The following is a 15,847-nucleotide window of genomic DNA, read 5'->3' on the forward strand; positions in this document are numbered from 1 at the left end:
GAAGACATAGCAATCAGCTAAAGTAAGCATGGCTAAGAATACATTTCTATTTTTAAGAACATTTATAGCCATTTTAATTGTATTAAAAACCTGACACATTTATTTTTCATTCAGGGACAGTTCTAAGCAGCAGTAGCGTGGAGGGCAACACCTGTAAATAATATTGGTATAAATATACTGCACTGGCACAGCTGAAAGTTTTCCATTACTCAGGAAAAGGTCACTAGACTTATTGAACATGTTTAGACTACCCGTGCTGCTTAAAACATGACAGAAATAGCTTTACCATTTAGCATCTGACACAAATACAAACTGAAGTATTTAGCAAACAGGTATGCCTACCTAATTTTGGGGTGTTTTCCTGACACAGAGCCCAGTGTCATACTTACACTGTCAGGGAGCCACAGTTTTCTTTGAGCTTTTCTTAATTAATTTGAATTCAGAACTTCTGTACATGCCAAAAATTATTTTCCTTTACCATTCCTATAACCATAACAACTATGAAAATAACTCTTTTAAAGTGCAAATGACTTTATAATTAAAATTTACACGGTGTCTCATATTTGCATATTGTAGTTTTTTTACTGTTTCTAATTGCATTATTTTATATATTTAATGGGCAAGATTTTCAAAACTGACCAGTGATTTTTAACAGCTTCCTACTTTGGCTATTCAACATGAAGATACTTGAAAAGGGCCAATTTTCAGAGGGACAGTATTCAGTATTTTCTAAAACACAATGTGTCAGTGTAACCATTGCAAAACTGAGGTGCCCAACATTACTAGACACCTTTTTGCTATTCAAAGAGTGCGTAAGAAACTCCTGAATTCTCTCCCCAGAGAAGTGTATCAGCAGAAATCACTTTTTTGCCCACCAGATTTTCCCTCCTGTCTCTCATGTTTCCCCTGGCTGTCAATTCCACATCGTAACAGCAGATCCTCGTGTAGCTGCCACTGTTTACTATTTCCACCTACCAGCTATGTAATTAGAGATAAATCTGGCTCCATAACTCCTTTTTTTCAGAATTATGCATTAACCTGACCCAAAGCCCGGTGAAAGCAGCCAAAAAAGTTTCACCGATTTCTACAGATGTTAGATCAGGTGTTTATTAGTCATTCCATTTAGAAGGAAAAAAAGAAGATGGAAAATGTTTAAAACCTAACACAACTATCAACTTATCTCAAACGGGCAAAGTGAGGAGATGGTGGAAAGCAAATATAACATGTTTTATGCAGTCTCTACTCCCCAAAAGGTATTTCCACAAGCTTAAGCTGACTTTGAATATCCTAGCTTTCGTGATATTTCTTGTTCTATTTTTATAGTGTTTCGGACTTTGTTTTTAGGCAAAGTAATTAATATCTTTCTGTCCTTAATTACAAACACTTAAATTACTTGAAACATCTTTTTGTCATAAAAAACCCTCTTTGGGGCCTTTCTAATGTAGTCATTTGCTACAGCTAACTTGACAAAAATCCTACAGCTCTGAGAGTGTGGAAACTCAGAGAAATGAATTTGCTTATGACAAATCTTTGCAGCATTTTCATTTATCCCTTTGTTTTTTGGTCTGCTGAATCTCTTGGGGTACTTGGGCCTCCCAGGTTCTCTGCATTGCATTAACCCTGTAGTTGGACTCATTCAGGGAACAGGAAAGCGATTTCTGAGGGAGGGAGCTAGTAAGGAGCAAAAACTGTAGAGGAAACTCTCTCTGGCCAGGACGGTGATTTGGTTGCTGCTCACCTCTTCTTACAAAAAAAGTATCTGGATGGAAGTATGCCCAAAGCCTTCAGCAAGCCCTAAGAGGAGATCTTTATGACACATCACTTTTCTCTCCCTGGAAATCCACTGTATCCTCAAAGCATTAGCAAAGGCTACTTTATAACACGCTGGTCATGACAATATGGTCCACATCCTCCAGCAAACTGCTTCCCAGCGCTGCTAGACTTTGGGCAGGAGGCTTTCTGGTCAGAGACGCACTGATGTGCTCCTGCGGGTCCCCTTCCCAACAATGTCCCCAGCGGCACGGGTCAGCCCGTCCCAGCAGAGCTGGCCACCCTCCATCATGATCAGTGGGTTTGCTGCTGAAGAGAAGATGGAAGAGGCTTTCTGCACCAACAAAGAAGCCCCGTGCTGCCACCGCCTGCCCCAGCAGGCGTATCTTGAAGGTGTAGTAGCCGGAGGCTGCTATGAGCAGCTCTCACAAAGCTTAACTTCGACGTATGCTGCTTCAGTACAAACAAATTGGGCTCATGATTTAAGCAGATTTTTGTCTTCATACTCGATGCTTGTTCATACACTATACTAATTTCCTAGCAAACCTCACACGCATATTCTAATGGTAAGATGTTCTCCCTCCTTTCACAGTATTTTAAGTGACATTTTCAAACGTACAAAAATGATCCATGGATTTTTACAGCCTTAAACTGCATTCAGTATTTGGCGGTGGGTAGGGTGGGGTGTGTGAATTATGAAGACCAGACTGATCACAAATTAGCAATTGCAAACAGCAGATAATTCATTAGGCCAACATGGAGGAGAATACTGGATATTTAAAGAACACTTCCATGGTTAAAAAAAATAAACCAAAGGACATTGAACACATTGAACAATGTTTATAGTTACTATCGCTACAGTATATAAGCATCTCAGTTACAATACATACCCTGCAGAGACAGAACACAAGCTTTGTAAGTGAATTTTTCCATTCTTTCAGAGGAAGGAAATCCAGAGAACCAAACTGTGTTTTAGACGTGTGCTAGACTTCCAAAACACACTAAGAGAGGAGATTCCACTTGACCTGCCATGGACCCCTTTACCAGGCTCCAACTAAGCAGTTGCTGTACCCACATTTGGCAGTGCCTCAAACAGCAGCTCGTGCCCCCGTGCCAGCCTGTACCTCCCTTCGACCTGGCCTGATGATATTAGCACACCCGATGTGACAGATTGGGCACCCTGAAGACTAGATTACTTACATTAAGGATTTAGGAACTTAAAATAACCTGCCTTAAAGTCTTTAACCTGCCTTTAAGTCTTAAAGGGCATGTAACTAACCAAAAATTAAGATAACTATGTCAATAAACAAAGAGTACATATAAATGTATTGAGAACCAATATCTACAAGCTTACATTTGGTTACAGAGACGGGCAGCCCAGAAGATCAGTTAAAAAAACAGCAATTCTTTCATCTTCTGCTATGTTGAGGCAGTTAGACGGTCCCTTACATTTTCACTCTTCAATAACAGGGGGATAAACAAAATGCAAAGCGTGTCTCTACTCTCACACCCTTACCTCCTTTTACTCTCCCCAATTCTTTTTCCCCTCTATAGAAAAGTACAGGAGACGCCACACTTTCACACTTTATCAAGCACATTATCCAAATTTGTCCCTTTCATTCTCCTCTGGGACAGGGAGGGTAACAAACTAGTCTGACTTTGCAAATCCATGTCTGGTTTTGTTCACAGGTATTTAAAGTGATACAAGGAGGTGTCCAAGTCCCCAGATGCCACCACAGATAAGAAAAAAGAAATCTATTTCTTGTACAGAAGATGTAGGCCAACAAATCTGGATCTAATTAAACAGTGATACATTAATTTGGGAACTAATTGTAGTAAGAATTCCTCATCCTGTATGGAACTCTGCTTTCCAAATAATAAACATCCTCTGAGAATTACCATAACTGCATAGCATGAGTAAACTTTCCAGTGCTGGCTGCCTAAAAGTATGGCAGAATCATAAGTTTCCTGGCAAGAAAAGTATCTGAATATGATAAAACCGCAGTTGCAAATGGTATTAGGAGATACTGAAAGAATGAAAAACGAGACCTTTCTTTGCTGCGTTCACTGCATCGACTCTGTGCCCCATATGAATGTTTAAAAGCCTTTAGCACAGCCATGCACAAAACTGCCCTTGGAAAACTTTGGGGAAAATCTGGCCATTCCCCCTCAGAAACATTAATTTCTGAAACAACAGGTAACCCTACAAACAGCAGGTTTCCATGCAGACAGACTACTTAAGGAGAAATTCCCAGCTGTTCAGCAGCTAAATGCTATACAGGTCTCTCACCAGCTTTCCTGTGAAGGGTTTCACCAAAATAAATGGCAAACGCCAAGCACACCACATTTTTAGGAGCCCTCTTATCTACTGAGCTGTCTGATTTTCAGATAAACCAGCAACCTCGCCATGAATTCCCACAAAGAGCTGACAGGAGGACAGCAGATAAGGCTTGCTACGTGTGAAAATACCAGAACTGACAGAGAAACAGACGGGCAACATCAGAGAAGTCTGGCAAGTGGTTGTCTTCATCGTTATCTTATACCATTTTTTTTTTTTCTGCAACGGGTCCCAAGATCAGCGTAAGAACAGAACAGAGCAAAGGCAAAGGTTTTGTTCTTTATCCTGCTGGCAAGTGGTGGAGGTTGTTTGGGGGGCTTTTTTTCTCACCCCATTAAATCCTTAAGAAAAAGTAAGTTAGTTGTTAAAAAAACCCAAAACTATTAGAAAACAGTTTGTTCTCAATAGACAACCTGGGATATTAGTTACAGATGTCATAAAACTTTTCTTGGTTTACTGCTAACTCCAGTAAAGCAGTTGACAGTTGTGTTTTGAACATACAGTCAAAAATATGAAATAATATTTGGCAATAGCTATAAAGGAGCAGATTCTGAAGAACACATTACTGCACAAGAAGTCAATCAACAGGGTCAGTGAAGCCATTTTTGGAACGAATTACTTGTGAACTATTCAACTGACCAAAAGGTAAATATGCAGGGCGTTATCACAATGTTATTTTTCAAACAGAACAAAGAAACAAGATTCATCATAAGCAATCTTGATATGGGATGTTGCAATACATACAGCAATTTTGGTCTTCTGCATTGTTTTGCTATCAGTCACAGTATCGCATTTCATTATGAACTATCCTCAGGATAAATAATACATGTAGAAAATAAGATATCCAGCAAGTATGCAATATTACCTTCCATTTCAGAAGGGCAAATGAGTTTAATGAACTTAAGGATAAGCCACTTCTTGGATATTTCATATTAAAAGATGATTTCAATTGCAAAGAGATTGCTTTTGTTTGTAATTTAGGGAGGAGCTAGAGCAAAACAGTTTCAGCCTTGTAAGATTCAAAAGAAGGACGCAATCGAGATTTTTACTCCTCTTTCAGAATTCTGGAAACCTTATGTGCTTTTATACCTGTAGCTTTTAGATGGCTCTTTGGGGACATTTGGGTTGAATCAGACAGTTATCCAGTTCTACATGTATTTCTATTAAGCTGTGAAACATGTTTCTTTTTCATTTACAAAAAAAATGCAGACAGAGCTCCAGGTTTAGAATAATTTGGTATCATCTATCAATGATATCTGATAATCCAAATCTTCCTAACTGCCAAAATCTTTTTTTTTTTTTTTTGTTTGTCAGACAAGAGGTTAGTAATGTCCTAAGATCACTCAACCCTGAGTTGTTTTATATGCAAAAGAAATAAGCTATATACACGTAGTGTGGCGTCCGCACCTACTACTGGTGACTTTTCCATTACTCTTCCAATACAGCAGTGCATACCACTGACCCTCATCCACTGGGGTGACTGATTGAGGTAATTCCCAACCTATGCATCCAGTCCCTTCTGCTCCTCCGACACGGACACAGGGGCAGCAACAGAGGGGGGGATCCAAGTGCCAGACAATTACTAAAGCAACAAGGAGCTATTCAGCAGGGAAAGGCAGAAGGTTGGATGGAAGTTCCCTCTGCGCTGGACTTGGCCCACAAAATACAGTCGGGATGATGCCAGAATGAAAGGGTAAATTTCATAAGGAATGAAAGGGATAAAATAGGCTTTCATGGAATGAATAGCTAAGCAGCTCCCAAGACATATGAAATCTTAGTAGCCAAAGACTGAAAAATTGTAACTACTACAGTGTGAGCACTGTACAAGAAGAAAGTGCCTGCCAAATTCACGTTCTGATGCCAGAAATTGTGTAAATCATGAAAATCTGAAGACAAAATCTGAAAAAGCAAAAATATGGTCATTGCTAACTTATAGGAACAGCCCTACTGACTGAAGTAATGTTGCTAATAAAATTCTCAGAGCAAAAGCAAGAATTGCAAAAACTACTCTTACCTTCATCACTTTTTGTGGTACAAGGGAAACATCTTTTAATAATGAAGTGGGACATAAAGCCGAATGTGTGCACATAACCTTCAAAAGAATGATTATGCTGATTCTCAAATAAATGTTCGTCAAGGATCTATATTTATAGAAGACAAAAAAAAAGTAAAAGTTCAGATGAAAACAAGTGATTCTTTCATTCTTACTACCACCTGTCATAAATTAGGTTTTGGACAAGGACAGTGATGCTGCTGTTGGAAACCCCTAATTTACTCCTGGGTATGAAAGTATAAAAGGTACCGATTCCGGAAATTAATACACTCCTGAAAACAAGGACTGTCTCACATGTTGAGGCTTCTGTACTTTCACGCATGGGAACAAACTCTTGGAAGAAAATCCTGGCCTTGACCTGTGACTCGCAGGTATCAGAGAGTGACCATGATATAGGCAGAACGCCGTCCTCCGGAGCCTCGGGAGGACACAGAGTTTCCCTGTGGAATCTAAGATCTCTTGTCAACATACATGTATCTCCCCCAAGGCCATAAAAGCGAGGCAGTAAACAAAAACAGCTGAAAGAAACAGGTCTGCTTGGCAGAGATGAGGAGAAGTTTCACTGGCCAGTGGGACCTTCAGGTTATGCAATGCCATGCTGGGCATAATGCTCCTTATTCTAGAAGAGCCAAAACATTGCACAAGGTGGCCCTGTTCCACCCAGACATCACCCCCTCCTCAGCACACCAGACACCATACCATGCCTTAAAAACACTTTGGAGGAGAAAATAGTTTCCCCTTTGAGTTAAGAAGAGCAACAGGTAAAAATACTTTGAGAGAGAGAGAGAACTCGGCAAGTTGTTAAGCATGCAATTCCTTGCAGGTCTACAGGGAAGACCAAGCTGAAGGTCGTCTGAAGATAGGGATGAAGTTGGTCAACATGAGGGTCAGGAGTTGGGTTGCTGCTGCTGCAGCTACACCGATCCACAGCCCAAAAGTCACTGGAGGGATGGCCACAAATCTCTTTCTCCAGACAGCAGCCCTAGCGTGATGGGCATGGGAAAAGACTCTTTCCTCCAGTCATTGCACAGATCTGATGCCTAAATCCTGGCTTGAAAAGAAAACTCTGCCCTATTTTCTACCATGTTCATCCCTGAATTGTCAACAATCCATTCTAAGACTGCATCAGTTTCTAATTTTACACATTTATTTACATTCCTCTTGTTCTTACTCTTACCTCTTCACAACACCTAGCCACTGTGGCAACCATTCTTCTTTCCCAAAGCTCCTTTAAACTTAACCTTCTCCCACATTATGTGACAGATCAGTGTATTTATGCTTCTTCCGAATAACTCGGTGTTATTTGCTATGCCACTGTCCTTTCCTGAATTGAAGCATCTTATCGTGTGAAGTTTAGCCATCAGCTCACAGCAAAATAAAGCGGGTGGAAGGATATTTGAACCCTACCTTTCAATCGGCCATCAGCTAATGACCTGGAATACAGATAAAGGCATAAATTACAACCGTTTCACTGACTTCGCTTGTTTATGAAAATGTCATCCAGTTGAAAACCTGTCCCATGCAGTTAATAAATGGACAAGCCTGTTGATACATAAACCAAATCAGTTCTCTAGCTGGAGAAGAAAACTTTCAGAGCAGGATGACCTCTAACAGGAAAAAGCACAAGAAAAGCATCCCCTGAACTACAAAATAATAAATTTATACAGAAATTCTCTTGGCACATGAACAAATCAATAGCGATATTAACCAATGAACAGCAATAGCATGAAAATTAAGTACACTAGTGAACAAATGGACTGCAAAATGAAACGCAGGGAAGGCTAAAAACAACAACAAAAAAGTATTCTGTTCTTGTAATTAAAACATCCTGCCTCCTTCCCTGAACACTTCCTCTCCTCTAACTGGTAATCGCCTACCAAAATTCATCCTTGGAAGTGCTGGCAGAGGCAGGGTGTGGACCGGATTCAGAGGCACAGGTTTTATCACCACATCTTCCAATTCCACTCAGATGACACAATATTGAAAGCTGTCCACCACAGTTATACCATTGCTGTCATCAATAAGGCTAAAGGCTGAATGATGATTTCAGTTTTGGCAGTGTGGACCAACCTCAGGAATGGAGGCCCAGTTTGACTTGGAAATGGAGAAATGTCTTTCTTGCATATACCTCCCACATATGTTACAAATGTGCATCTAACGCTAAGTCCTGGGATGAGATCCCTGTGCCAAAGGCAAAATTCTCATCCCCTTCACCAAGTTTGCAGCCCCAAGTTACAAAAGTAAGTAAAAAGTAATGAAAAAATCTTTTGCTTGTTAACCCAAACTCTTCAGCTTTTCAGTACGCTCTCAACTGTAACATATGCAGCTGCCAAATCCAAACCCCTTCTCTTTCTGACATATCGAGGAAAATACAGTTCAACTACATATGGAAGATAAAACAGTGGGACTGAACAGTTCAGTATGTCCCCTGGTCTTAGCTCTCTCCGAATTCCAGGATGCAGCTGTACCTCTTAAATCCTGCTCCTGGGAACAGGCCACAGCTGCTCCCCAGTTGCTGGGACAATACCGGCGTGTGTCCCCTCACCCTGCAATGAAGGGAACCCAGCACACACACACACCCCCCGCACCCCCTTCAGCCCAGGTACAGCTACAGCCAAAATGATGGATGCACATCACTGGGACAAGACTGTGCCCTAAACCACCCCCCATCGTGTCATGCACTGTAATTGCAGTGAACCCAACTGGGATGGGAAGATACGGAGAGCCTACAAATAGCAAAGATCCTAGAGAGTTATAGCGCGTATACTAATCACACGAACGGACTAATTTCTGGAAGCACTTCAGTTAAATGCTCTCTCAAATACCTAAAATGGTTTTAAATTACTGGCTCTTTTACATTAAGGAGACCTGGATCCTTAACTTAAACATATTACAACATATTACAAAGTGTCTTTTGGATGCTCTTATCCCTCAGATTTCTCTGAAAGCAATGTACGGTCAGGTTTTTCCTCAGCTCACAGCAGTGTAAGATCAGCCCTAAATTAGAAGATTATGGTTTATCCTTCAGAGGAGATACTTTTTCAGACAAATGGTATTTGGTCCTGTGAGAATAGGTGTGATGTTGCCAGTTGTGCCATCTGAATTACATCAGGCCTCAAGCTGAATGGAGCCCAAATTCAGATCGTGAATATAAAGATTTCTTTCATGGTGTTTATTTAGCTGTGCAGTCACGTCACCATCAACTGCCTGCGTGCTGTCTGTGAGAACACAACAAATTATGAACTTGAATGTCTCTCTCTATTCACCTCCACTCTAAGTCTCTACCAAAACCAAAAAAAGAGTTAAAAAAAAAAAAACTGAATAAAAATGACAGTGATTTATCTTGTGAAAACACTGGTCCTCTGGTCTGAGTTACAGAAATGGAGGCATATTATATCTTTTTACTTTAATGTACAATAGTACGAAACAAGCCATAACTTTCAATGCAAACACACGTTATTTGAAAGAGTTCAAATAGACAAGGAAGAAATGATAACAGGAAGTATTCCCCTAACTTTAAAGCATTCAGACGGATAAAAGGCTTAAGCCAATATCCACTAGTATCAACAGCAATATGGTGGCAGGGGCTATCATTTAACAATGTTTTTTAGAAAAAAAAACCCCAAACTTCTTGATGAGAACTTCTATCTTTTTTTAGGAACATCCAGTCAACATCTATAACTGATGTGATAGCAATGACCCCATTGAGTGTCCATCAGCGGTTTCTAAGCACACCAACCAGCACTCCTGCAAATTATCAATTTGGGGTCACCGGACGCTGCTTATCCACATTTTTCTCTCCTGTTTTAAAGGGTTTTGTGGATCCTGCTCTTCCAAACTTAAAAGCCAGTTTATTTTTTGCAGTTTGGGTGGGTGCCGTGTTTCGGTAGTGTATGAAACAGCTCCAGACTACTTAGCATAAACAAGGGTTTGGAGAACACTACACTAAACAGAATAGAGCATCTCAAACCAATGGATCTGCTTTATTCATACTCAAGTTACCTTTTTTTTTATTTTCTTTTTCTTTTCCCCCACAACTCTGACAAAGATGCTGCTGTCCAAGGAGGTTATCAAAAGCACAGAACACAAGACAGCAAAAGCATTGCTAAGCCAGCAGTTGCTGGCTCCCTCTGATAGAGTCCACCTGCTTGCTAGTGCTGCAGCTCCAAGGCTGAAGACTTTCAACCGCCTCCCCCCGAGCAGTGTTTTCATCTCTTCCCACCCAGCTCACCTGTAACAATGACAGCAATTAGCTTCGCTGCCTCCCTGAACTCTATAGCATGGCCGACCTCCAACAAGACCAAGAACTTGGAGAGGAAAATGGCTGTTGCCTTTCATAGGCAGAAACAAAGGGAATGAACAGTCCGGGCGAGACGAGATGCTCTTCCACGCAGTCCTCATGGACCACGGCTCCATCCTTGAGGAGTGCTCTTCTCCAAGGAACCGGCCACCTTGGCAGGGAGCATCACTCAGGGACTGAGTAAACCGACTCCTAAATTGGGTCGCTATGATGGAAATGCAAAAGTTGAGGCTTGTACAGCCCATCCTCCATACCCCAACGGTACACAGCTCTCACTAGAACAACTGCTGCACGCTTCAGGCTACTGCCTAGCATCCGACTGCCAGCCTGCATCCATCACAGCAGCTTCCCAAACTCACAGTCGTTACCACCAGCAGACACCTACAAGACTTCAACACCTATGGGAGGAAAGTAAATGCAGGAGGTTTGAGTACCTTTCCCTCAGTTCTTACTCTCGGAAGTGACTTATATGCAGAGCAGCTTATGAAGCATTTTAGATCCCAAGAACTCGCGTTGGATTTAGAGAAACTGCTGAAAATTCAATTTTTTGTTTCACTGCAAATTAAGGGTCTCAGAAGTCTGCACACTCTACATAATCTTAAAAAACGGGGCTTGGGTTCCCGAGTAACTTGGCCAATTCTGAAAATTTTACCCATGATCATCGTTCATTCCCCTAAACGTTAAGCTGCAGAAACCACTCCCAAAACCAAGTCTGGGAAACAAATTTGCAGTCGCTCAGGGTAGCTCAATACTTAGCCTGTTGAGTCACCATAACGACCACAGAACGGATGGATTATATGATTTTAATAGGTCAGACACTGCTGTTTTTTCCTTTACAATCACACATCCTAAAACAACTAAGAAGTAGTTGAGATAAGTCAGACACGCGTGCCCACACTCTGTTTATTTTGAAACGTCATCACCTCTTCCCCAGATGAATGCTGTTATATTTGCACCTGACCATACGCTGCTTCTCTCCAGTCAAGGACAGGGATTGACACACGCACGCAAACAGCCTGCCAGAATAACAGACGTATTTCTCTAAACACAGCTTTGTTGCTCCTCTATTGTACTCGCGGGTTTCGTTGCCAAGTGAAGGAGTTAATCCTGCCCATAACTGTGCCCGTCTTTCGCAAATACAACTGAAACCAAAGAAATGACCAACACGCAGTTCTGTTTTTAAATAAACGCTGATATGACACCTCCAGGTTGTTTTTCTGCTCTGCAGTTATGGTTGTTAAAGACAATAAGCACAGCACTCTCAAATACACACGCACCCCAATGTGCTGCACGCTGCAGAGTGGCCCATGGAGGTTACTGTTACGTTACACTCAGAGAAGAGAGAAATGAATTTTCTTCCTCCTACTGACTTTCCTGACCACGTGGAAATCTTTTTCTCCCCACCATCGCATTTCTCATACGACAAACTGTTACTGGGCCGCCCCTGAAAATCACTCTATGAAAAACAGTATGCAGGATAAGGGTGAAACTCTGCGAATACAGCATGTGATGTGTAACACCCCGGCACTCAAACACCACCTGCGTCATTTCTGCTCTGCTCCCACTTCGTGCTTTTCTTCCTTCGTAACTGACCACTAATGCCTGTTGAGTGGCTTCAGCGGTGCCAGGCAGTACACTTCTTGCCCTGTTTCTCCAAGAAAACAAAAGGTGATGAAGGGCACGTGAAGTTCTGGCCACAACGTAGTCGATTGGATTTTTTAGTTTAGACCTCTCCAGCGCCAGGATTTCTCACCGGTTTGCAGTGATGTCATATTCAAATCTGAACTGGTAAGATGTTACCTTCAAATGCAACACTTTTTGCCCCAACAGCAAAACCGTGCTGATGACTGGTACCTATTTTGTGAAGTGTCCCAAGACGGTGGCCAACAGAGGGCTGAACAAGAGCAAAGAAGGATTAATACACAGAGACCATAAGAGGAAGTAACGGCAATGTTGTGGGCAATAAAGGATTAAAAAACACGTCCTGTGTTTAACAGGTAACATGACACACCTCTGCCTCAAGAGCTCTAGGGAACCGTTTCAAACGCTTTCCTTTCGCATCATATAACAACCCTACTGGCATGACATCTTCCAAATGGGAAATGGCACAATCTACTCAATAAAAACCTCCGTTTGTTTTCTTTTCTCTTCTCCTATTATGGGCTGAGAGAAGCCTGTCCCTGCCCTCCTTGTCTATCCCCCAAATTTTGATCCTGAAGGGGAAAGAAGCAGCGGGGCAAGGCACACTGGAGAAAACGTAAGATGCAGAGTGCAGCTAAGGCTGGGGCTGCAAAAGAAGCCAAGAGGAAAGTTTAGTAATGACTCCACCTGGAACAAGTTCTCCTCTAAAAAGCTCAGCCTAGGACCACCCCCGGTGGTTTTCACACTCTAAGCCAGAGTGCAGGCAGTCAAGAGTTGTGACCCAGAGAAACACACACCCAGGAAGCTGGCTGAAACAAGCATCGACGACTGCTTTAACAAACCGGTCGGAGAGCGAGGGAGGTGTGTGCTCAGGCGGCAGGTGACGATGCTGCCGACGCGGAGCGGGCAGCCCTCACCAACACAGTCGCTGCATCTCGGGTGCTCTCGCCACGCTCGGCGAGCAGAGAAGTGATGCTAACGAAGCAGCGATGGGATATTCAACTTACTGTTACTTTTCAGGACTTCACTTAAAATACTGGGTTGGCGTAGGTATGAAAATGCCACATAGCAAATTACATGAATTTGAAACATATATACACAATAAAAACTGAAAGTTTCAGGTTTTCCTGCGGTTATGAGCCTACAAACCATTCCACACAGGCAGACCTTTGTGTCCCTGATTAACCTCAGGCAACTAACTTAAACCAGGCTGTGTCTGATTAAGGTCCACATTCGCAAGCTTCAGAAAACGCTTTGTGTAAAAATTTGGTTGTTGGCCAAGCCTGATTGCTGCATGTAAGTTACATCTGATAGGAGCAAAATGGGTCCGTTCCTGAGAATTTGGACTGAAATTTCCTTAGAGACCAGGACAGTGCTATTCTCCTTGTTGCTTTTGTAGACGCTGCCTCAGCATAATTACCTTTTTCTTGCCAACGTCAAAGAGGAGTGGGGGAGAGGTTATTTTTCAAAAGGCAGGGCAAATCCCCTCGCCTCTAACTTCTGAAGGCTTCAGTTTATGACTCACTGTGTCCACAGCGAAATGAAGTTGCGATCGCAACTCCCGAGCCGGTCCAACGCACATTGAAATCAATGGGAGTCTTTCCGTTGACTTCAATTTGAAGCCGGGTCCCGCCCTCAGCAGACTCGAGCTGCGCACATCATGAAACCACCCTCCAGTTTTGGATGGTAGAAAACACGGTCAGCCCGGAAAAGGTAGGGATCCCTGAGGTCGGAGATTGTCTACGACGAAGAAACTAATACAGGAAAAAACAACAGAGAGATGCCTCAAGTGCACCTGTCTGCGCTCTAACTCTTTCTAGCACTATCACCCCAGACGAAACCCGGGTCCAAAGCAAATATTTATTGAAAATTTGTAACGAGCAAGATCTCGGCAGAAGCCAAAATCTGGCCCAGAGTGGAAAATGTGGAATAATTATTCAATCTTAAAATCAAATTTTCAAATCAAATAAACATAAGCTCCAAGAAATGAGCTCAGTACAACTTAAAAGCTAGAAAAGGCTTGCATCAGACTTTGTAGCGCGGTTTTGTGCTTGTCAAACATGAAGGTCAACTAGGACTTCTAGAAGAAGGAGAGTATGAGCACAGCCAGTGTCAGACTCTATGTTATACATCAGCAGGCCACCAACAAACAACTAACCATACGTTTCCTTTAATGTTCCTCATATGGCTCCTATGTGAAAACAGTAATAAAAAAGCTCACAATGAGGGAAGGCTAAGCTTGAAAATGAAACTCATAAACCAGTTTTCAAGAGTGTTTTTGGGACTGTCAGAGAAAGGACTGAGGAAGAGCATACACTTTGGAAAGATTGAAACAATGACGATGTGATGTTGCTAAAGAAATTGATCATTGTCAGGAAAGAAAGCCAGGAGCAAGAAGGAATATTGATCTTTCAATAGCAGAGACCACTTAGTTTGGATGATACAGCATTTATGGGCTGGTCTTCACCGTGACTTATACATCCCCTGGACTGATGCAGTAATATTTGAACAATTTTTAGGTGGGAGAGGCGGAGGTACAGGTGAACTGGAGACCCTCAGACTGTCAGGTACGTCTTGACAGGGTGTTTGAGAGTTACTGATGCTCGGTACCCAAAAGCATCTCACTCAGGAAGGTCTCTCTGGGCCGATCATTTCTCCCACCCAGCCTGTCGGGGCCTGAGCTCGGCAGGTTGAGGAGAAAAAAAACAGGCCCTTCTCCAGTCAGCATTTTTCTAAGCTTATTTTTCAGCAGATCAAGAAAGGCACAATGACACAGGGATTTTGTTGGGTTAGTCCGGGGCTTAACAGACACACACTGTACAAATGAAGAACAGGGAGGTCCTGCGGGGCTGGGCAGACTGTGCAATGCGAAGGAGGACACTGTACCACAGGTAACGGATACATCCTGACACCCTGCGCTGACTTAGCGCTCGCAGGAACCGAAAACGAGCGGGGAACTTGTAAAACGTGCCTCAAACTTGTTAACAAATTACTGGGCGAGAAACACGCGCCACCGCCACCCCGTTATTCCTGCCCATGGGCACAATCTCATCACTTTGTACCTCCTTATACCCACTACACCTTGGATTTTGGGCTGCATTTTTTGGGCTCGCGTCCCACTCCATTTAAAAAACAGGACAGTCGGGAGAGAGGGGGATCTCCGGAGGTAAAAAGCTGACGCTTGTTGATCACAAATCTCTTTATATATGTGTGTGTGTATAAACATCCATATATACACACACATATATATGCATATATATACACACATGCACACATATACATATATATGTGTAAATGTCTGCACATATATACACATGCATATATATGTGTATATATGTATACATGTACATATATGTGTGCATGTATACATAGGTGTGTACATGTATACATATATATACATGTATATGTGTGTGTATACATATGTGTATAGATACACAATATATACGTGTATATATGCGTATGTGTATATGTATATACAGACACATATACCTATATATGTATATATACACATAGATGTATATATACATGCATATATAGGCATATATATGTGTATATATACACATATATACACACATATACACACATACACACATATATACTGGCATATACATGTATATACACATATATATACACACACCCCGCATGCTGTATATACATGTATATACACATATATATACACGACACCCCGGGGGAGGTGTCGCCCCGCATGGCGGGGAGGGGGAGGCCGAGGGAGACACCCCCCCCA

At 42.1% G+C, this 15,847-nt stretch overlaps 1 protein-coding gene across 1 annotated transcript in view; it reads left to right on the top strand.

The window, feature by feature from the left end:
* Positions 1–2,006: 2,006 nt before the first annotated feature.
* Positions 2,007–15,847, top strand: part of SFRP4 (secreted frizzled-related protein 4) — a 24,910-nt gene continuing 11,069 nt past the window's right edge. The window contains exon 1 of the mRNA XM_009880076.1: positions 2,007–2,163. Within this exon, the coding sequence (XP_009878378.1) occupies positions 2,007–2,163 (157 nt within the window). The remainder of the gene's footprint in view (positions 2,164–15,847) is intronic.

Source organism: Charadrius vociferus, unplaced genomic scaffold (assembly GCF_000708025.1).
Source record: "Charadrius vociferus isolate BGI_N301 unplaced genomic scaffold, ASM70802v2 scaffold760, whole genome shotgun sequence".
Classification (NCBI taxonomy): domain Eukaryota; kingdom Metazoa; phylum Chordata; class Aves; order Charadriiformes; family Charadriidae; genus Charadrius; species Charadrius vociferus.